The sequence below is a fragment of the Lepisosteus oculatus genome, chromosome 28 (genome assembly GCF_040954835.1).
Source record: "Lepisosteus oculatus isolate fLepOcu1 chromosome 28, fLepOcu1.hap2, whole genome shotgun sequence".
Taxonomy (NCBI): Eukaryota; Metazoa; Chordata; class Actinopteri; order Semionotiformes; family Lepisosteidae; genus Lepisosteus; species Lepisosteus oculatus.
The window spans coordinates 3,407,876-3,430,690 of NC_090723.1; the positions used below are offsets into that span (position 1 = coordinate 3,407,876).

Here is a 22,815-nt window from a genome sequence, read left to right on the forward strand (position 1 = left end):
AACAATCTGGGCAGTGGGCTGGCGTTCATAAAACATTTCGCAAACCTTGTTTTTCTACATAGGGGTCAGGCTTCGGGAGTATATCTTTAAGAAAAACCGCTAAGTGAGAAGTTTTCACCTTGTTACATCATAGCCGTCTTATATAAAGAGCCTTTATATTGCAGTGTGTTGAAACTACGAGGGTATAAAAGCCCTGCCTGGTCTCCTCGTCAGTGTGAATACTGTAGGCCCTTTTGCTTTTAAACTTTTAAATCTCTCTTATATATACGCTTCCGAAATGCGTTGCACAGCTTAAGAGCAGCACGCTCTGTGGGGGGGAGGGAGTGCTACAGATATGCATTAAATTTCCTTCAGAAAACAAGAATTAGCTTAATTTAAAAATGTCTGTCCAAATGGGAAGTAATTACAAACGCCTGTCTAAGTGAATTTAAATCAATAAACAGAACGCCGAAGCTCAGGCTTCGTGGCTCTTTCCAAGTTTTTATGAATGAAAGTTTTCTCTCTTTTTTTGTGAATGAAAAACAACTGGAGAACTTCGGATAAAAGCTCCGGGGGTCCCAATCACTGATTGGTCTCTTGCATTCCAGCTCCACCTGCGGTTGCTATGGACCCCTAACGTCCCGCCGCCGATTGGTTGGCAAGGGAAGCCGAGATTTCATTCACAAAAGTCGGGTCATTCATTAAAACAAAGAGGAAGAAATTCGAGCCCTTGAAAGAGGAAATCCACCAATCGACACGGCTCCCTTGGGCAAACAACTGTCTGAAAGCAAGAAAAACAGGTCCTTTCCATATCAACACTCAAGTCTGGAAAGACTTTCTATCATCATCATTATTATTTTACAGAACAAATCAAGGGTCATGTTCAAGTAGGAAACTTGGTAGTGTATAATATCACAGAATTAAAAAAGCATCCAGGTGAGATTAAATTCGGAGCTCCGAGTTCTTCAATATGGGTTTATGATTTTATGAGTTTAAATTATCATATGTGCTCTGTAAGTCAAACAGTGTTGGAGTGTTGCTCGAAACAGCAACGTCTTACGTCCATCGCGGGTTTTAAAGCGATATCCGAGCTTTTATATTCATTGAAAACAAATCGCATTGATTGAAAACAATAATAAAGCGGTTTCCATTTTGTGATGCAGAAATACTGTGGGCGTCACTCCAATACTTCTAAAATGGTGTGGGAGGTGTGGGTTACCATGAATTAATGAATGCAGGACAATATGAATATTTTAATCCATGCAGATTTTTAAAAAGATATAAAACAATCTAAAACTCCTTGTAGAAAAAGCTCGTTTCCGATCTGATCTTTTCAGTCGGAACAGAGGTTGTTCAAACAGAACTGTAAACAACTCCGACGTACAAAATGTGACTAATTTAATTGACGGTCATATTAACTCAAAACGTTGGGAAATTAGCAGCCCAGGAGCCGTCGGTAGAGTTTTTCCGAGTTATCCCCGGGACCGGCAGAACTACACTGGAGCAGGCTAAGCGATGCGTTTTGTAAGCGCTGCCTTGCCTGCATTTTTTGTGAATGGAGCTCATTATGCATGCAGCCTTCTCGCCTCTTCATTCACAACTGGCTCTGTTGCGCCTCTGTCTCTTCCCCCCAGTTTAGGCTGCGTGGATTTCTAGCAATCCAGCATAAATGACCACAAACGGTTAACAGATGGATTATAAAATGGATGGATATTTGGATCAGCAAGTGCCTTATACTTTAGCTAAGGTAAGTATCTGTTTTTTCCCCCCTCTGCTTGCTCGTTGATTTCCCGAGCGCTGTTAACACGGGCTGCCCGGGCTGCTTCAGAGCAGCCGCTGTTACAAACATCAAAACTATTTTTTCGCTCCTCTTTCTATATTTGTGTCGTAGTTATCACCGTACGCTGATCGCAAAAATCCAATCCCTGTTGCTTCAGAATCATTTATGATTGTTGTTGGTTGTTTTTTTTTGTGGTAGAAAAGGGCAGCTCATTTTCAACTATTTACAGATTGGGACCTTAAAAAGCGACGTCTTTTTAAAACTTCTGGTAGCGCCAGTGAGAGTTCTAAGCACCCCCCCGGCTGCAGAGGAAAATGTATTTCTGTTCCAAAAACAACACAAGGAGATAAACTGTAGTTTAAAGTCAGATTCAGTAGCCAAAGCGGTTCTTTAATCTGTAAAAACAGAGAAAACTTTCAGACTCTCTTTTTTTTAATAATAATGAATAAAAGGCACGAAAGAAGGACTATCTTGTCAGTCACTTTAGACATCAAATGTAACGTTCGTATTTCTGGTTTCTGCGCCTCTCACGGTTTCTGTGCGCGCTGTTGTTTTGCAGAAGTCGCAAGGAAATGGGCCCGTAAACAGACCGTTGATGGCCGCAAAAAGAAAATTCGCGGACACGGAATTGCCCCCTCAGGAATCTGAAGGTAAGGTCGTACGCAGTGATGGAAAAGCCACAGACGCCGAACAGCACCCGAGATGAGTTCTGCTTTTTATACCAAGTCAATCTCAGCGCTACAGCGCCTGAACCTTGTTTTTTTCATGTACAGTACTTCATATGCTGGAAGATGTTGGATTTTTAACCAGGTGTGTTCACTTCTCTCTCCCCTGTTTAGACCTCTTTCAGGATTTAAGCCAACTCCAGGAGACGTGGCTCACAGAAGGTGAGGGCGATATATTGGTATATACTGTAGTTACTGTACTGGTGTAGATGCAGTAGCTGTGCTTTTTACTATACTGGCCTTCCTAAAGGTGATTCATCCTGCTTTCTAAGACTGACAACATTTCTGGATATACAGGTGTCCCTCTTAAATAATATATATATAATAAATATTATCATGGCTTTGGATTGGTCTTTCAACTCAAGACATCAGGCTTAGCAAGGACACTGAACAGCAGTATTCTTGCATTTTTAATGGGGTTTTAACATAGATTTCCTGTGGCTCTGCAAGACCTTTTGTTTGCTCTGTATTACGAGAATACCTTGGTGTATCAGTATAAACACGGGGGATGTCTATCGTGGAACCCTATGTGTCCATCGTCTGGCACAGGGGAGAGCATATAGAAAACAAATAAGGCAAAATCTGCAATGCAAAAAATGGTGCAGTGAATTTGCCATGGCAGGTTAAAGAAAAGCAGTTAGTTGGACATTTGTCTGCCTGTGCAGTAAGATGCACATGAATCTCTGGAGTATGAAGAGGCCTTTAGACTGCTGGTCCTATACCTGATGTAAGTGACTCCAGACTGATTGCATTCATATGTCTTGCTTTGACATGACACGGAGAGATAAATAATAGTAATTCATAGGGGATTAAATGCTGTTTTGTCTAGTTGTATTTATGCCTTTGCAACTGCACTCTTGAGTCGAGAAGACATCAGTAGAGGGATATTTAAAGGGAAATTGACCTTTGGCTTCAGAAGTGGAAGAAAAGGCCTAATTTGTTAATCACAGCATAGGCAGAAATAATTGGTTTTGTGGACTGGGGACATTGTTCCGAGGAAGCAAATTTGTTTTGAAAACAGTAAAAAATAAATCATTTTATCCTTTAGCAGCTGGTAAGAAAGGAAAATTGGATTGGGGGCCTCAATAATAAGAGCAGCTGAGGTTCACTGTGCTGGTAATGTTTTAGTTCAGGGGTTGCAAATAACACTTTCTCAATGCCTAACAAACAAGGTGTTAACACTCAATTTCCCCTCGGTAAAGCATGTACATGCAAGAACAAGCTGGCTCTTGTCTATGAACATGTAATTAATCATTAATAGAGATCCTGTGAGGTTGTTGACTTCACGAGACCTCTGAATATATTTTAGGCTATAAAAAATACTAATTAAATAATACTGTACATTATATGTTATTTGGTCTAACACTGGGTCTGTTGTGTTTTAACATGCACTTAAGATGTCTGTAATTGTACCGTTTTCTGTATTTTGCATACAGTATTTAAAGATCTTTTTAGATTTTCTTCCCATGTATAATCAAAAAAAGAGTTTCCAACATTACCTGTAACACGTTTTGGCTTCAGGACTGAAGAGAAATGAGTCAGATTAAAGTTCCAAACAGGTGGAACTGAACTGCACATTTAGCTGATTAATGTGAACCAAGAACTCAAACAGGTGAAACCAAAGAGGGGGTCTTTGTTATTAATCTAGATCGAACCTATTTTGACTATAGATCAGGAGTACGTTGCTCAGCCTGAATAAAATATGGATGATTTGGGCAAGCTTGTTTGAAAACTAGAGTGAGGGAAAAGTCTGGATGGGTCTCCTGATAGGTTCACATGAATCACAAAAAAACAAAATTAGAGAGCAATCAGAAAATGCTTCTTGCTTTGAGGAGCTGCAGAACACCCCACAGAGTTTTCTTCTGTGATGAGGTGCAAACCACAGGCCGTACACTACTGCTGGTCCCATCCTGTCCTTCTCATTCAGTGTCCTTCTTGGAGAAATTCACACACTTGATTGTAAAGGTGCCAAAACAACATAAAAATCAAGACGCAGAACTCTAGGCTCCGAACTTTCAATCTTCATTGGCCAATCTTTAGCTGAGATGCAGATTAAATGTGTAATGTGGGTTGTAGACTTTATTTTGTATTAAAACGAGTGCAAACTGTAAAGACGGATCATCCTGGTGTAGAAGTGTTCTGCCTTCACAGTTTGGCTTTAGATAGATAATACTTTATTAATCCCGTAGGGAAATTGATGTAATTTAGACCTTTAGACCTTTGTGAACTCACAGGCAAAGCTTTGCTAAATGAAAGCAGGAAAATAAGCTTCTCGGCTGCTTCTTTGACAGTCCCTTTTCCTTTGCAGACAGAAACAAAAAAAAAACACTTAGGTTTAGCAAAGCTGTAACTGCTTTGTGAAAATGGCCCTTGTTTCCTGTTGGTTTAATTAAAGATTTTATTATTGAGTGACTGCGGTTATGGATGATTCACCAGCAGTATAAACATGGATGAGAGGCCCTCTCGCAGTGAATGTAACAGTAAAGGAGTAGTACCTTTTCTTCTAAGGCATAAACAACCCAGAAAAAAAAATCTCAATTGATTTTGTGAGCCTGTTGTGTCTTGTTGATTTTTTTTTTTATGGCTCAAGCTTCCGAGCTCCTCCCAGGATCTCCCATGCAAAAGTCATTCAAGGTACTTCCAACACGACTTTAAAAAAAAAAAAGAAGAAAGAAAAACACTCACACTTGCACTGACTCGAATCTCTTCAACGCTTATTTTTTCCTCCAAATCTAACTGCAAACACCGGCCAGATACCACAATGGGGTGGCGTTCCTTTTTTGCACTCTCATTCCAAGGAAAAGACCTTCGCTTTCAGAGCATCTTAAAAAAAAAATCAAATTTGTTTGAGCAAAGGCAAGTCGAAACAAGAAAATTGATTTATAACAGTATTTGGAGGTTCTGGCATGCTTCTGATAAAAACAGGCTCAGCTTTTTTTTTTCAGTCCTTCGGGGAAAAGAGAAAGAGAGTTCATGTTTTCCATCTCGTTGTGGAGAAATGCAGTAAGCTGCTAAGTAGCTGAATCAAATATACTCAGCATTGACAGGCAGAACAAAAGCAACAGGACTACTTACAGTTGAATAGGGAGGAGGTGGAATTAGTCTTGCTTGTGGGAATGCAATGTTAATGAAGCATTCTGATCTGTTATGGCCATTTGTTTAATGCTGAGGATCACCTCTGGAGTGTAGCTGCTGAAGCAGTAGATGCACATGGGAAACTTAGTGGCAAAAGGCTGATCTCTCTCACCTGCCTATGAGTTGTGCAGTAGCTTCTTTCTGTGAGTGGCTGGAGACTTAGGAGAGGCATCAGTGTGTGTCGGGTCGGACCACAGAAAGACTGACATCAGGGCTGTGGGGTGATGAGGCAGCAGAGCTGCAGTCCATGATTCAGCCCACATTGGAGCTCCAGCTACACCAATAAGAATAAAACTGAGAGTCTCCATTAGGAATGTTCCTTTGCATTTCTAATTTACAAATGCGATTTACATTTTAATTACGTTTTCGAAAATAGCACAATTTTAGATCAGTCCTTGCAAGATCCTCATCATCTCAAATCCTCACCCCTCGGTTTGGAAGATTTCATTATCTGGCATGATTAAATTCCTTTTTTTTTGTAAATAAAAAGAGTGGGTGCAATTTTTTATTTTTCTGAAATATGAGAATTACATCTAAGTGAGGTTAAATAATTAGCTAAATGGAGATGGGATCATCATTTGGTGTTTCACTTTTCACAAAACACACATTTTGTTATCTTGAAAGTATCTGCACTACAGTCTGAGACCTATTGAATAAGATAGCAGGAACGTTGTGCTGCTGAGGCCTGTTGTTTTTGTGATTAATGTTGATCAAACTTGTTTTGCTTGTACATATCATACTATAATACGTTGTGTAAGTGACAACATTGATTCTGCTAGATATAATTAAATGTTCTCCATTTGTTTTTAAATATACCCATTTTAGTTTGCAGAGGTATGCTCCCATTATGGTAGTTTTTCCTTTCCTGTGTTCTGAGTTCTGAAAACTTTTATTTCTGGCCTTTTTTCTGTGGTCTTCCTCCTAAAACTGCATCGTACTATCCTGTTCCTATTGATATATTTATATGAAAGCACTAAATCTAAATGCTTCTGCCCCACAAGAAGTGAAGCACTTAAAGGAGGCAATCTCTGTGCAGAAATTTCATTTCAACCTAATTCTGCACGACAATGCCAGCCAGCTGGCTCCTGTGAGAAGCCTTCCCAGGAAATAGCCAGGGAGCCGAACTTGGAATGGTGTAGCTGGATTGCGGACACACCTACAGTAAGCCTGACTCCTGCATTGAGAGACAAGAGCTCCCATTGTGCAGTTCAGATCCAGCTTGATACCTAAAGGCAGCTTGCAGCCCCCTGGGACATTAATCAGCCGGCTGAGAGGTGAGATTGCTGCTGAGGCTTAGGTTACTCCTGGCATGGCTGTGTTTAATAGCGCCTGCTCGTAACAGCTATGCCTCCTGACTGGACAGACGTTTTGCTTCTAAACATATTTGTGGTCCTCACACTGTCTGTTTTTGACCATCTGGGCAAACACAGAGAAGGTCTGGGGTTGTCTGAAAGAGCCGGTGGGGAGAGGGTTTTGTGTGCATAATCTGTACCTGCACAGATTTTGGTATATATCCTTCCTCCTCCACTTTACTGTGATTGTTCAAGGTACCAGCCTGGTGACCTGGTTATAAAGAACTTCATTTCCCATAGGCTAGTGCCCTAGAATTGGATTAAACACATTGATTCGACTGGAAATAGGATCCTCTAAAGCTCAGTACCAATAAGAGGGGGGAAAAACAACAATAAGTACTCATTTGAAAATGAAAAAATAGACGGGTGAAAGAATTGGGTGTCACATCTCACTCAACCAAAGACCGCACTTGATACAGCCCTTGAAGTGAATTCCACTATCCCAATTTAACAAGCTTTTTGATTTTGAGGTCTGTTTTAATGTCTCGATAATGCCCTAGCACTGTGGTTCCCAATCCTGGTGCTGGTGACCCACATGCCTGCTGGTTTCTGTTCCAGCCAAGCCCTCAGTCACACTATCAAACTCTTCCTGGACTTAATAAGAAAATTAATTTGAACCGTTTGTTCCCAGCGCTTACACATGTTGGAGGTTTAACGATTGAACTTTGTAAGTGAAATCAAATCGCGAACTCTTGACTAGAAACAAAATGCAAATATTCCAATGAAGCAACTTCTTAGCTCAAGTAAGGCTTCAGTTATGTAATGGAGGGGGGCTAGGATGAAACCAGCAGGTGTGTGTGGGTCACCAGCACCAAGACTGAGAACCACTGCCCTAGACAAAGGCAAATTAACATGGCACTACTCGTGGCACTGATCTGAACCATGAAGTTCACCTCTATTTCAACTAATCCAGACAAAAGTGATCTCTTATCTTAAGCCCAGCTGATACCACAATAGTAAATCCATAAATACAGATTAAAATCAGTGGGTCTGTTTTATTATGTAAGAGTCAAAGGTGAGAGATGGTAAAAGGTGCTGTTGCCCTATGATGCTGGAATGCAAATACAGAGTTCAGGTATGTCTCCAAAAGGAAACTCATCAAATTGCTGACTATCGCTGATTTTGCTTGGCCAGTCAGACTGATTCCAGCAGGTGATCCCAGTCCTTGTATTTGATTCCTGATCTACTTTCAGATTCATCCGTTTTGAACTACGGGAGTGCTCCTAGGCACATTTGAATTTTCTTGTTTGGATTGTGATTTTGTTGTTTGATTACTAAGAAATCACATTTGCATTTTGCAAAATCTCTCTGCAAAATGAGCTGAAAACCCACAAGGCTACCTATAGTCTTATAGTATTTGCATAACAGGTAAACTGTTCTGTTGTGGGACAACGTCCATCTTCAGTGATCGGACTGGGCAGTACATTCTGCTTAATCCGAGTACAAGCAAACCTTTTCATTTCATCCATACAAGAAAGTCAGCACAGGGTTTAAAGTTTTGAATATTCTTTTCTTCATTAGGGCATGAACTGTGTATCATACAGCATTGATAACCTTAGACTGATGGGAGGAATAATAACAAGTAGATGTTTTATATGATAAAATATTATTTTGGGGAGTGAAATGGTATTTAGCTTTTCTGTTTTGCTTTTCAGTTATGAGTCATAGGAAGTAGCCTTTCATGCTCATACAGAAGTACAAGTTCTTGAGGCCATTTTAAATTTAGTTTTTGAGAACAGTTCCTATATAGGAATCATGCCAAATCAGGATCCCAAGAAAACAAAAATTGCAGAAATGCGATCACAGCTCTAAGAAACCAGTTTCTAATTATACCATAAGCAGAGGCAGCAGTTGTCATCCAGCAGTAAAGCCGAAAGAACAGACTATGAAATTGTACCTTTTATTTGCCAAAGATGCAGTCTTGCCAGTACCATACATGCACATTTTAAACGTCATTGTTCCAGATACAATTTGAATTGATCATTTTTCTCGGATATTGTATTCTAGCAGCTTGGATTTGTCTGCTCATTTGCTGTGTGTTTTGTGGTTCAATTGATAGAGTTATATTAACAGGATACCTCCTGTAATAACCTGAAGTCCATTTTGATTCCGAAAGGTGTAGTTTCAAACAGTTCCAGCCCGTCAAAATGAAGCCTCTTCAAATTAGTTAGGTTTATTTACAGCCGAGCTGATGACAGGATGTTATGCTATTTTAATTTCGATTTTGCTGTTCAGTTTTTACATTCCACGTTATGAGACCATTTCCTTTCACTCAGGTGTGGCTGAGTGTGCCCACATGTGATGTCAGCCAAATTCTGTAGAGCTCTTCTGCTGCAGAAAATACCCTTCATTGCAGCAGGAAGCTGAGACAGCAGTCACCCACCTCTTTCTTTCTGTAACATTTCTTCTGAGAACTAAGGGTTTATTTTGTGTTGAACTGGTGAATTCATTATTTTAGAAGCCACTTCAGGGAAACACAGTGAAGGGCTGGCAACTTGGAAAACAAAACCTAGCTGCCATGGAGCAGTAGCACAGTCACCGACTCACCTACTGTATGTGTGTCTGACACTACTGTGATTAACCTGATCAACATTTGGATATGATAAGGACTTGGGCTCAGAGCAGCTACAGCACTACAACTCATCCAGTTCAACTTCAATCCACAGCCAGATTGAGCACCGTTTTCCATTTCACACAGGCAAAGTTCAAGTGCCTTTCTAAGAAGCTGCAAATGAGGGCCAATTGTAATGTGATGGCATTCTTTTTCAACTGCGGCAAGGCTCCTGAATCTGCGAACTAATTTTTACAGAATGCAATTTAAAAAATAAAGCTAATGTCGGTTTGAAAGAAAACTGGTTTTCATCCATTATGCGAGTTTTTGATTATGTAAATAGCTCCTTCATTTTAATAAGTCTATAGAGTTTTCCTATCCTTAATATAGTATGCAGTTTTAGTTTAGAAAAGTTAAAACCTCTCCTAATGCTGTTGGTGACAGGTGGTGAACATTATTATTATTAGCAGTAGTTAATTTGCTACATTCTAACACCTGGATTCGGATCTTTTTTTTCCAGCAAGTAAAAATAATACGTCTGATTCTAAAAAATATATCTGACACCATAAAGGGAGGAAATGGGGTGGGCAGATCATTTCTATGATGCTCGGTATGCCTTCAGTTGGCCTTTTATGGTACCACTTTGCCATTTTGCTTATGATCTGTTCATGGAAGAAGCAACTCTGAGATGTCTTTCCAGAAGTCTGCTTTATGACTTGGAGAGCAAGTCTGACGACAGTACAGCCTGAAGCAGCAACAGAACTGTGTAAGACACTTCTAATACAATACACAACAAAGCCTGGTTCTTCCCACATCTGTAATGTGCAGAAACCGCATTCCAGGCGGACAAGACTAGCACAGAATAAAGGGTGTTTATTATTGAATTTGCTTGGAGGAATAAGGTTGACTGTTGCTTTTATTAAGCATTCACCATTTGTGGTTATATTTTGAATTGCAGCACCATTTGCTACGATAGTGTGGTAATCACTATTCAGCCACCCTGTAACAAAAGCAGCAGTTCACGTTTGGTGTAGGACAAAACCTTAGGGGGGCAATGAGAAATCCAAATGGGGGAAAATTGCAAGAGTTTTAATTCTCATGTAGATGGTTCCATATTTCTTTGGTTCAGAGGTGAATGTTTGTGCTTGCAGACAGGAGTAGGTAGTATCAGTCAGGACAGTCTGGAGATGTGTTTGCAGTGCTGCTGTTGTGTAGGAGGGGGAACTCAGACAGTTTACCTAGGTGGTGCTGAAATGAATATCAGCACTTGACAATACAGACCCAGGCTGCGTTCTCTCAGGTGAATCTCAATCCCAGAATCCAGTGAAGCTCAACCCTACCCCCCTCCCCCCTCACTCACCTTCATGCCACACCCCTCTCATAGATCCCCAGCTATCTATAATCCTGCTCTTCAAAGCTCTCAACACAGGTGTTGCATTCAAGTGATTCACTGAGGCGAGCTCAATACAGTATCACAGGACTGGTCAGAGTGCTCTTTCAGCTCAACAGAACAGCTGCCTGAAGGCAGAATTGAACACAAAACAAAAGGGCTTAGGGGCCTTGGTTTTGCTCATTTTGACAGTCATCTTTGAGGGTTAATTACATCTGATGGGATTTGCAGTGAATGGTAATAGCTAGGGGTAGCATGGTGTTGCAGTGTTTAGCATAGCCGCCTTACAGCACTAGGGCCCTGGGTTCAGATCTGGACTTGGGGTGCTGCCTGTGTGGAGTCTGCATGTTGTCCCCATGTTTGCGTGGTGATCCAGTTTCCTCCCACAGTCCAAAAGACACACCAGGGAAAAGGGGTTGAGGTGAGAAGGTTGTCTCCAAGAGATCTCCACTAGTTCACAGTCCAGGACATTCCTGCAACTCCACTTTGATACTGTCAACTCCTTAACTGCTCAACAGATTGCCCCTCAGCTCAGTTCAGCAGTACCACTATGCTCTACTTTGTAACACGTTAACATTAAGGGATGCTGCTGTAGTCTCATATGGCTGAGAGGGAAAGAAGCGCTAAAGAGCACTGGGAGAGGTTTGGTGATCGAATTCTGTCTCTTTCTTTTTCCTTGAGCCTGTCTGGCTTTGTTTCCCTTTTAACTAAAAAAAAATGAAAAAAAAAGCATTGATATCAGAGCCACACCAGTATTCTACGTGTTTAGTTTGCAAAAATCCTAACAGAAAATTGGCCTGTTGTGGAGGTTTGTTTGTTTTCCTTTAGTTGCATGAGAAAAAGGCTAAAGAGGAAAAGAATGTGGTTGGCCGTCGGTCACCACCATTGTGGCCTCAATGGTAAATCTAACCTGTCTTGCTGTACTGAGCAGGGTGTCTATTGTTCACATAGGCTGGATCATTCTGATTCACAAATAACGCCCCAGCTCCCACCCAGTATGTTCCTCCCCCCCTCCTATTGATCTTCTGCATGGAGAAACTGCTGGTATGATGTAAAGTCAAGGTGAAGGTCACTGTGCTCCATTAAAGCAGACACTCGGGTTTCATCACTGCACTGCAACAGAAGTAGCCTTTTCACTCCCAAGCACTGTACATGGTTTAAAGAATCTAGGCTTGGTGTAGTCTTATAGGTTAGCTGTGGTGCCAAAATTAAATGCTGTCTGTATTTAAGAATAGGTGCTCATCATGCTAGTAGTATATAGTCCTGATGTAGAACTAGGATCAAATGGCTCTTCAAAACCCACAACGTGAACCTAGATCTGACTTTATTTTAGCACTGCTGCTGAAAGTGATATAAAAAACCAGCAAGAAATCTACAAAGGGAATGTCGTCTACTTCAGGCATCAGTGGAAAATGCTTCAAAGCTATTTTGTTTTTGGTTAAATTTAGAAGTTTTTTACCGTCCACCCCCCTGGACTGTGCTCAGACAAAAGACTAGTCACCAGTTACAGTAACTGCTACCAAACTCCATAGCAGTTTCCGTTTTTCAGAATCAGCACTGGACAACATGTCTCGAAAAATTTCAGCGTGTTCTTATTTGCCAAAAATGGTTAAAAGCACGGTTACGAAAGATCTCGGCTCAAGCACTGGTAATAACATGGGGATCAAGGACCTGTTGCTTTCCTAAAAGCAAACTGGTGCATTCTTTTAAAAAAAAGTAAACATCACAAGTTAAAAGTGACTTTCTCCGGCCCCACACAAGTGATTAGACTAATTATTTTTGCATTACTGCACGAGCACAGCCTTATTCTTAGCTGAAGCTCTGAGGGCGGTGTTTATAGGGCTAATTTCTGTTTTCCTGTTTTAATTACAGTGTGTTCTGTGCCAAGATTCTAACTGTCTGTCTGTCTCCTTCCTTTTTGATTGTAGCTCAGGTCCCAGACAGCGATGAGCAATTTGTCCCTGACTTCCACTCAGAAAACTGTAAGTACAGCTCCTGTGGAATATCAAACACTGTGTGTGAGAGGGGAACTGCTGCAGGCCTGGGTGTGCCTACTGTACTTTTATTGGCTGATATCCTCCAAAGGAGAGGAATGTTTAAGACAAAATACATGACTTATGTCCTGCTCTTTATTATTTTCTAAATCATACAAGTACAGTATATTGTGCCTTTGTGTCACCTGTCAATTTGCATTTTGTGCCGCAAAAGAAACCATTCTGGAAAGCAACTAAGAGGCAGTTTAAGGCATGAATACAAAGACCACCATTGATTCTTCTGATGAGGGCTCAGCTGTGGATCAAAAACACACAGCCTCACAAAAAAGGACACTGGAAATCTAAAATTAAGACTCGTAGAAACAAGTGTCTTTGAATTTTAAACAAAATTAGGTCACATTGATACATCTATAAATAGTTATTCAATGCACTAGACCTTTTTTCACAGGTCTCTTTCAGCTTGTTTAGGTGCCTGCCTGACAATTTAGTGGGTTGTTTGATATTCCTTCACAGCAAATTTTTATACTCTCGAGAAAGCAGACTGCTAATTCTTTTAATGGGTATTTGATCTCACCAGCACAAGGGCAACCTGCCACATTTTCTTTTTCATTTCTGAGGTGATGCATCTTGAGCGGAGGTGTGCATGATAAAATTCACTCTATAATCGCGCCTTACTAAACACCATCATCCATCTGTTTCCAGTCCACCTCGACTGGACAGTGTTGCGGCTAAATACCATGATAATAAATATGAATAAATGCAAATGGAACGGTTTTGTGTGCTTTGGGTAAAGGGAGATTGTCATTCATGAGAAACCTTAATCACTTCTCCAGTGTCATATTGTCTGACAGACATTTAAAGGAAAACAAGGGAGTGTCTGACATTGGTGCTGTATGCTGCCCCTTACAAAGCACTCTGGTATAAACCCCTCCTTTAGAGCTTGGTTTTGATGGATGCTCCCTTAAGGCATTGTTGTAGACTAGACAGGAATAATAAGGGGGAAGTGAGGGTGAGACTCAGGCCTCGTGCAGGTGAAAGGTCAAAACCCACTTAACCCGTTCTTAAGAGCTGCAAATCGGCACCAAACATGGCTGACAATTCACAGACGAGGAGGAATGTAAACCAGGCTTGAGGTGGAAATTGAGCATGACAGGTCACAGCAGCTTAGGACAGGATCCCTGTAATCCCAACCCCCAGCTCACCTGTTCAGCTCCAACCCAAGTGAAGAGTCTTTTTTTTCGTTTAAGTCTCAGCAAATGGTCATAGAAATAATAGTGCTCAGTCTTCACTCGTGGCCTCCTGCTGTTTTCACTCCACTTCTTTTCTCTTTCTAATCAACAGCCACTGGGAAATATTTTCATCAGCCTTGTTGACGGTGTTTAACAATAAATAAATTACGTGTCCCTTACTGTAGACAGGATCTAGCATTTTGTAGGCTGAGGAAAGTGACTTTTTTTTCTCCATTTGTGTGCTTAGTGGAGTGGTTCTCAAAAGGTCCATATAAACCCTCCCCACAAAATTCAAAGTGTATTTTCTAGACTTCTCCTCTTGCGTAACTTGTTTCCTCTAACGCAGCCTGTGCAAGGCTCCTCTCTATGAACTGAAGTTGGTCAGTAACATAGAAGGGAAAATGATTAGCCATTTGTCCTGACAGCCCTTCCTCCACAAAGAACTCCAGGCTGGAGCAGGCCGGGAGCTGAGGCAGTCTCGGCAGCTACAGACCGCTCGTCTGTGTGATCTGATGTTTATCTGTCTAGCCAGAGCCTTTGTAAGAGCAGCGAGAGACGAGCATGGGGCCAGGAATCTGGCAGAATACAGCAAGATGAGGGAGTGTCAGGTTAAGGGGAAAAAACAAGTGATTGCGCAATCTGGACAGGTCTGGGAAACCCATTGTGTGTGATTCCCCCCCTGAGTGGGGACATTATTAACAAACAACACTCTTTCCAGATCAGCGGAGACCCAAGCCAATCGCTGGGGTGTCTGCGCCAACACGTGATTTTAGAAGAGCCGCCCGTGGTTTTGATTTCTCATGGCTTTTTACTAGATTAGGTTATCCAAACATGGTGTCTTACACTCCGGCTTCTTTTAATTTGTTTTATGGAAGAGATATTTATAAACCAGCGTGAATCTGAGTCCCGGGTGCTGATTGGCCCCATCTTAAATGCACCTTCTTCTCAACTAAAACATCTGCTGCATGTGAACATCTTCACACTAACATCCAGTGCAGACTGTTTGAAAAATGTCTGTCTTTCTCCAAGTCTAAACAAAGACAACTGTATGCAATTTGTCTCTTCCTTCCAAAGTTGTCTAAATAAAGAGGAGCCATCTCTCTTTTCAGTAGTTTAGTTAGATCCTAATGAGTGCAATAGAGGGACGGAATATGTAGAGAGTACTTTCCATGACTCATGTAGCTGAGGGAACAGCCAGCAGCTCTATGACCCTGTAGCTCCCAGCTGGCAGCCCACTGAAGCTCTGAAGGTGTGAGCCTGGCCAGTACCTGAATGGGAGACCTCCTGGGAAAGCACAGGTTGGTGCAGGAAGAGGTATTAGTGGGGCCAGTAGGAGGCGCTCTCCCTGCGGCTTATGTGGCTTCTAATGCTCCAGTATACTGACGGGGACATTATTCTCTAAAAAGCGTTGTTCTTTGGGATAAGACATACAACTGAGGTCCTGGTTCTCTGGACATTAAAAATCTCTGGGCATTTCTCGAAAAGAGTCGAGGAGTTACCCTAGTGTCATGGCCAGACACTGGCCTTTGCTTCCCATGGTTATTTAATAATCTCCATCTCTGAACTGGCTTCGTCACTCTGTTCTCCTCCACACTGAGAGCTGGTGTGTGGGTGCACTGATGATGCAGTTGCATCATCCAGGTGGGGCTGCACACTGGTGGTGGTGGAGGGGATCCCCATTACCTGTATAGAACTTTGAGTGGAGTGTCCATAAAAGCACTATATAAGTGTTAATAAGTGAATAAATTATTATTCTTAGTAGTAGTACTATAATTCATATTATTAATACTACTACTACTACTGGCAGCTAGCCCTGAGGGTCCCGTGTCACTCTTATGAGGACTCAGCCAGAGAATTGCTGTAAGAGCATAGCTAGGGGCCTGTGTGTGAGACTTGTATACGTAGGCGAGAGGAAGTGTGTGAGATTAGGATCTAACCTTCCCCTGGAACTTCTGTTACAAACTCCTTTAAGACCAACATGTACCATCCTGTCTTTGGGACTCCTGGAACTGATACAGGGATTAATTCCGATTTCTTTCATGTGCACCCCCAACCGCCAGAGGCAAAGGGGGGCAAAGATTTTTAAACTACAAAGCAGTCTTGTGGCACAGGTGTAGGCAGAAAGGGCAGTATGGCTGCTGAACAGGAGTTTAAATGTTAGTAGTGTCTCGTGCTGAGTGGCTCCTGGGGGGACTGTTTTTGTACAAAGTGGATCAGGATTCCTGCAGGTTACATCACACAGACTATCCGTCAAGTTCTCAGACAGGTGGGGACTGTTTAAACGAGTTGTATGTCCCCGTTTACCTTATATGTGACTGACGTTGCTATTATTCTTATTCATTTTTGATGTTTTGAGAAAATATACGTCTGTTTCAAGCAGACGCTACACAATATTTGGAATCGAGATCTTTTTGTGAGGAAGCATGTGGAGTTCATTCCGTAGGAATCCTCAGCAATCTACTTTCAGCGCCTGAGTGGCCAACTAGCAGTGTCAGACTTCCTCTTTTAGAAAACAATAATAAACCAACAAAGCATGTCTGTCACTGTTTACAATTGAGCACCGCTGCTAGTTAGATCCCTATCCAGTCTGTTGAACACCCCTACTGTTCATTTTCCAGCGTTTAAAAACGGACCTGGCACAACTCAAAAGACTCTTTTGTCTGCTATTCTGCTGCGTGTTACGATAAGGTGCTGGGTATTTTTCGTCTTTTTTTTTCTCCTCCTCCGTCCCTGGCTCAAGCCCTGTGTTCCAAGTCACAAGTTAATCCCAAGTTTCTGTGTGTGGGTGACTGCTTTGTGCTCAGCCCCATAGTAATCATATAGGAAGCCGTGGCCGTAAATGTAGCTTTACAACACAGAGGCTGGATGCATTACCGTGAAAGCAGTGTTCAGAATGGACATCTGTGGGCTGTGTAAGAGGCCGTCATATTTCCTACACTGCTGTACACACTGCAGATCTGCTCTCATGCTCTGATTTATTAGCTTTCTTTATACTTTACCGCGACTCCCTGTACTCCCCCAGGGCACTCGCTCAACTATTCCAGTACACATCAAGGCAAAATTGAATCATTCTCTGCTAGGGCAGAAAAAGCAATACTACTGTTCAGCTTTTGTGTATTTATTATACTTCAAAGACGCAGAGCTGATAACTGGATGGCACATACCAGCACTTAGCTCTCAGAATCTTACAGCCTAAAAACACACACATTCACTAGTATGATAGATATGAAATAAAAACAGGCCATTAAAATCTACTCCTTTCATCGCTTCAGAGCACTGTTTTCCCGAACGTTTGCTTCTGCTGTGCAGAAAACTGCTGTTTCTCCTCCACTCACCAGGACTCCAAATACAACAGGCTTTCTTTTCTACACACCGTAGTAACGGAATACACTTGGGCTACTGTAGGCATGCACACACACCATCCTTTCACGGTAAGAAAATGAAAATAAAAGGCGTCAACACAATATATAAAAAGGGCTGCAGTGAGTTGGCAGGCATGCAGGTTGTGCTATGCTTTTCCAAACACACGTGCGCTCTGTACTTCCTTCTGCGACCCGTGACTCGGCAACAGGGCTCAACAAGGCTGGGTTTTTATGAATGAGCTGGTTGTGAAGGACTGGCTGAAACAGCCCGTTAGTCTCAGGAAGGGAATCTCCATTCATGAATCTGTGGGCCTTGCTGCAACGGAGTGAATGAACAGCAGTGTGTGTGTTTTATTACAGGGGAAGGATTGCAGGGTAGGGGCAGGAGAGGGGGAGGCAGGAGGGTGGACTGTGCTTAATACAAACCAGCAAGGGAAGTCTTCTCTTAAATTTTCCTGTCAGAGTGAGGATTTTTTTTCTATGCTGCGTCGTTGAGAACAGAGAATATGCATGCTCGCGCCACCAGCGGGGGAAAAAAATAGTGACTAATAAGAAATACGTTATGATTCTTCTTGTCCGGTGTTGTAGCAGATCTAACGTCTCTGTTATTAATATTTTCGGGCTTAGTGACGTCTGTTTCCTCATGTGTCAAGTGTCATTTGATCCGTTTGAACGTCAGGCCCGGTTCACATCTGCAGATAATAAGCACTGCTCTCTGGGATGTTTATCAAGTACTGTTTGCTCTGCTGACATGGAGAGGCAGAAAGAAAGAGTTCATCGCAGCAAGGAGCGCTAATGACAGCAGGAATGGAATCTGAGGTCTGTCAGTGGAGGAGTGGAGAGGGGGAGGGGGAACGTGGTTTTGAGTTCATTTTGTGAAAAGGCACCCTTGCACATACAAAGCCATGATATGGGGACTGGGGGAAAAGGAAGAAAGTAAGGGGGTGGTGTAGCAGACTGTAAAGTTTCAGTGTCTTTCCTCTGGGTACATCAGCACATTGGGGACCTCATTATATAATTTCAGTCGAAGCCAGGAAATCGATCCCAGCATTAAACATTAAGAGGGAAAAGCTATATTAGGGGTCTCAAGGATCTTGAAGAGAGTCAATATTACAGAAGATTAATTACACCCTACTTTGCTTTCCATTGTCCTTGCGAATGAATAATTTGATGCCATCTCTAAGAACTCTTGATTGATCTGTATTTCATTTGAATTTTACTCTAGTGAGGCGATTGAAAAGGAACATGAAGTTTCCTAGCACAAACTACTGCCTGTTCTGTGATCAACATCTGCTGGATGAGCTTAAAACTTTTGAGCAGTATTCATATCAGCACTGTTTTCCTCGGTATTTTAATTATCTTAATATGTGCGCTTTGTGTGCGTGCGTGCGTTTGTGTTTTTGCCATTTCTGCTTTCATTGTTATTAATCATGCCTTAAATTATAGAAAAAGGAAATGGGTTTCAAACGAGCTTGGCAAAGTCAGGGAAGCTACTTAATGTTGTAAAGCACTTTGAAGACCATTGAGCAAAACATTGTGTTACAGCAATACACCTACCCGCTGACCATCTTATATAAAGTAAAATAATGAAGTCCCAAAAAAAGGGCACAAAATTCATGTGCACAAAATTTAAAGCACAAAATGAAGAACAACCCATTCTACTAGACAACACAGATAACTTTTTAAAACTCAGTGGTGTTTAGAGAAAAACGTTCTTTCCTTTCCCACTTTTACATTTGCTGTTCTGTCCAATCCAGCATTGCATGTCCTGTGTTTAACCTGGGACAGCGACTCCCTACACTGAGGAACAAAATGTTCCCTTGCTGCACACTAACTGTCTCCTTCCTTCTGTTAGTTTAGCAATGCCAACAGCATGACAGTTGTAGCCCTACTGATAGACATGTCATTTCATTCTCAGGCGGCAGATCTTGAGTTAAAGTTCCCTTTACAAAATGTAGTTCCCCATCAGGGTTTTTTCCAGTTCAGTGTCCGAGCAGTTTAACACTTCCCCATTCGAATGAGTTACCATTTCTCGAACTGTCAAGCGCATTCAGGTTCACCTTCAGTCAGGCCCTTAAAGGAGCCGATTGCAAACGCAGCTGCGGCCAAACCTTTGCTCGGGCATGAAGAAAATGACCAGCCTGTGACGTGGGATACAAGCTACAGGAGATAAATGTGTCAGAGACTGCGTCAACAGGTCACATCAGTTTGTTTCCAGAGTTTGTTTGCTAAGGTCGGCAATGCTGTTGCCATTCTCTTGTCTGCCTTATCGAGCAAGATCTTGTGTAGATAAGCCATCTGAGAGAAACAGTGCCAGCACCCTCTGACCCTGAGTACGCAGCTGCTTTCTGTCGGATACCTTGTTTCTGGTTTGTTTTTATTTTCAGAATGGCCCAACAGTGTCTTTTCAATGCCATCTGAAGGACGGTTATGGATACCCTGACGTAGGGCGGGTTATAATATCTGCTAAATGCAAAGCCTGTGGAGTTAGCTGGTTCGTTTTTTTTTCTGAATTTGGAAAAGGGTTTTTAATTGACAATTGGATAACATTGCAACCTGGCTGTAAAAGGTCACTGGATGGGAGAAAAACAATTTGCTCTGGGTATTCGGTCAATGTCAATGAAGACGGAGATGTCAGAGGGAAACACAAGGCAAAGATTCTAACCAGTCAGTGTATTTTGGGCAGAGTTCCAGTATTTTACACACAGCAAGGAAAAGAGGCATTATTATGAGGGTGCAACAAAATGAGGAACAGAAATAAAAGTTGTCTAAGCTTCCCCTTTTTGGGTATGTTTAGTGTTTTTTTTTAATTAACCGGCTCCTTAAATATTGCTGGGCAATGAGAGCTGACAAATAATAAGCAAAAATCAGGACAGTTTTTTTTTCTTGGTCAGTTATGACAACACTGTGGCTTTTGTCCAGAATCTGTGACACTGGGCGTGAGTTCTCTTGGGAGGTGCTCTCGTTGACAGCTCCCAGAATGAGCTCAAATGTCGGCTTTAACCTATCCTTTGGATCGTGAGCTTGCTCTTCCTGGGCCCAAAGCATGACTCCATACACATGCCCATGCTATCTGCTATAAAAACGAAAGTGACACATGGAGTGAGTCCAAATGAGGGTGATACAATCACCTAGTACACGTACCTGTAAAAGCAGTTTTCTCCCATTCAAAGACACAAAAAGAAATAATGTCCAGGTGGAATTACAATCAGCTTTTCCTGCTAACTATCTTGAGAGATATAACATATGTCTCTCTCTCTTTCTTTCATTCCTGCTCTGTTTCTATGGGCTGTGACCTCTAGTGCACGTGTTCTGCACATGTTTTAAGTCTTCCCTTCCAGATGTAATTGCAAAGAAAAAAATATTTGATTATTTCGGCAACAAAATCAAAATAGAAGGCCCTTTGTTCTTATGTAAATTCTATTTTGTTTTTTACAATCATTGGATTTTTCTGCAACTCTACCTCCAAGAGGTAAAAAAATTGTCTTTTTAAAAACTTCAGGGGGGTAGCTGCGTCGACATGCATAGTCTGCAGAGGAACAAGTGATAGGTTTATTCCACGCTGAAAAGAGAAGAGAGAAACACGACGTTTCGGCTGTGAAGCCTTCTTCAGGTGTGAGCCTCATTGTATAGTTTGTGCACTCACATCTTTTGAGGTCACTCCTAGATAAAAAAAAGTGACGAAGTTTAGGATCTGGCGTGCATTTCTTTCAAATCCTATTATGTAAACTCTGAGACTTAAAACGATGGAAACTACCAACCAGTTTCATCTACAGGAAATTCTTCTTTTATTCTGTTTGGGTGTGAAAATAGTTCTGCGGTGCGCGCCACACTTTTTTTATGTTATTGTTGTTGTTTTCTTTCCATAGCAATTTTTTCTTAGAACTGCTCACCCTATTATTACAGTTTCTGGAATGAGTCACTTCCTCCGCAAACTGAGAGCGAGTGGGATGTCCTGCCTTGTTAAAAGACTGTCAAGTGGAGACGTTGAAGATCAATATCCCCCCTTTAACCTTTTAAGCTTTTGTGACATAATTGGCTTGTCTGTTTGCTTTATTGACACCCCACTGGTTGTATCAATAGACAATAGTCAGTAGTTAAAATCTCCTCTTGTTTTCATGCCAAGGTCTCAGTTTGCACCCCTACTACTTGTTTTTCCATGTGTAATATTAATTTATTAAATAAAATAAATTTGATTTGAATTAACCCAAAATGCACACTGTTCAAAAGTATTTGCAGTATCAGTCACAGAATCACAACAACTCCATACTGATGCCATACAGCACAGGCTTTCACGGGCTTTGTGCTTTCAGCCCAAAAGTAAAGTCTAAATGGGTCCAAAAAGAGCAGAAAGTTACACAGAATGTTAGGCACAAATGGAGCTCGTTATACTGGAGAACAGTATAATTTTGTTGATTGATCAACTTGATTTTACTGTGCTTCAATAATATGATTGATCTCATCCAGTCTTGAAAGCCAGGGTATCTGCTTCAACAACAGTTCATCGGTTTGTTGCTTAGTTTTATATTTTTTGAAAAATTAACAGTATTTCACCCAGATTTTAACATTTTCCTTCACGTGGTGTTCTTCCCACCGTTACAAATGATGTATATATTTTTTTTATTATTAGTCTAAATATGAATCACTTCTGTTCTCTTATTCCTATTTTCTTACTCCTGTTGTGACTGTTTAAGTTACTGTTGGTTTCAACCTGGAGGTCTTTTGTAATATATTCAGTCTCAGCTAAAAGGTATAAATGTTTTATCCATATTGAACACTACTCCCTTAAACAGTATATTCATGTAAAGGCAATTCCTATAATACTTACCTTTTGAGTTCTCAAATAAGCACATTTTTGTTTGGGTATTTACTGACATAGTCTTGAAGCAAAGATGCTGTCTGATTAATAACATCTGTGGTGTTGAAGTCCATTCTTATATATAATAAAACTTTTACTAGAACAGCCAGGCTGACTAAAACAAAGTGTGATGTTACGGGTTCAAAAGGTGTACTGCCCTCTTAGCACAAAATATTGGGTCTGCACCATTAAACCTGAAATAACAGATCCTCAATACAAGTCTTCTGTCAATAGAGCTCAGTGATGACTCAAGCCCCAAGAACTCTGCAGCATGGATATAAAAGACTGTGGCAGTCATCTTGGCTGTACTACACCAAGAGCAAATACACAGCTGATAAGGGAGACCATGTAATAATGCCATATGGCCACTGTCATATATCCCAGCATGCTTGGTCAGGTCAAACTTCACCCAAGGCTTTACTGATAGGTGCTAGAGGTCAGAGCATGATTCTGTAAATAT

General features: G+C 41.4%; 1 protein-coding gene across 2 annotated transcripts in view; it reads left to right on the forward strand.

Annotated features, from left to right (window-relative positions):
* The first annotated feature begins 739 nt into the window (after nt 1-739).
* Nucleotides 740-22,815, forward strand: part of etv4 (ETS variant transcription factor 4) — a 43,556-nt gene continuing 21,480 nt past the window's right edge. Inside the window, exons 1-5 of one of the 2 annotated variants that reach the window (XM_015361988.2) lie at nt 740-915; nt 1,614-1,726; nt 2,319-2,409; nt 2,599-2,646; nt 12,841-12,894. In XM_015361988.2, coding sequence (XP_015217474.1) covers nt 1,670-1,726; nt 2,319-2,409; nt 2,599-2,646; nt 12,841-12,894 — 250 coding nt within the window. In that variant the 5' untranslated portion in view covers nt 740-915; nt 1,614-1,669. Of the gene's footprint in view, nt 916-1,285; nt 1,727-2,318; nt 2,410-2,598; nt 2,647-12,840; nt 12,895-22,815 lie in introns of those variants that run through there. The other variant, XM_015361989.2, reaches the window with a different exon arrangement.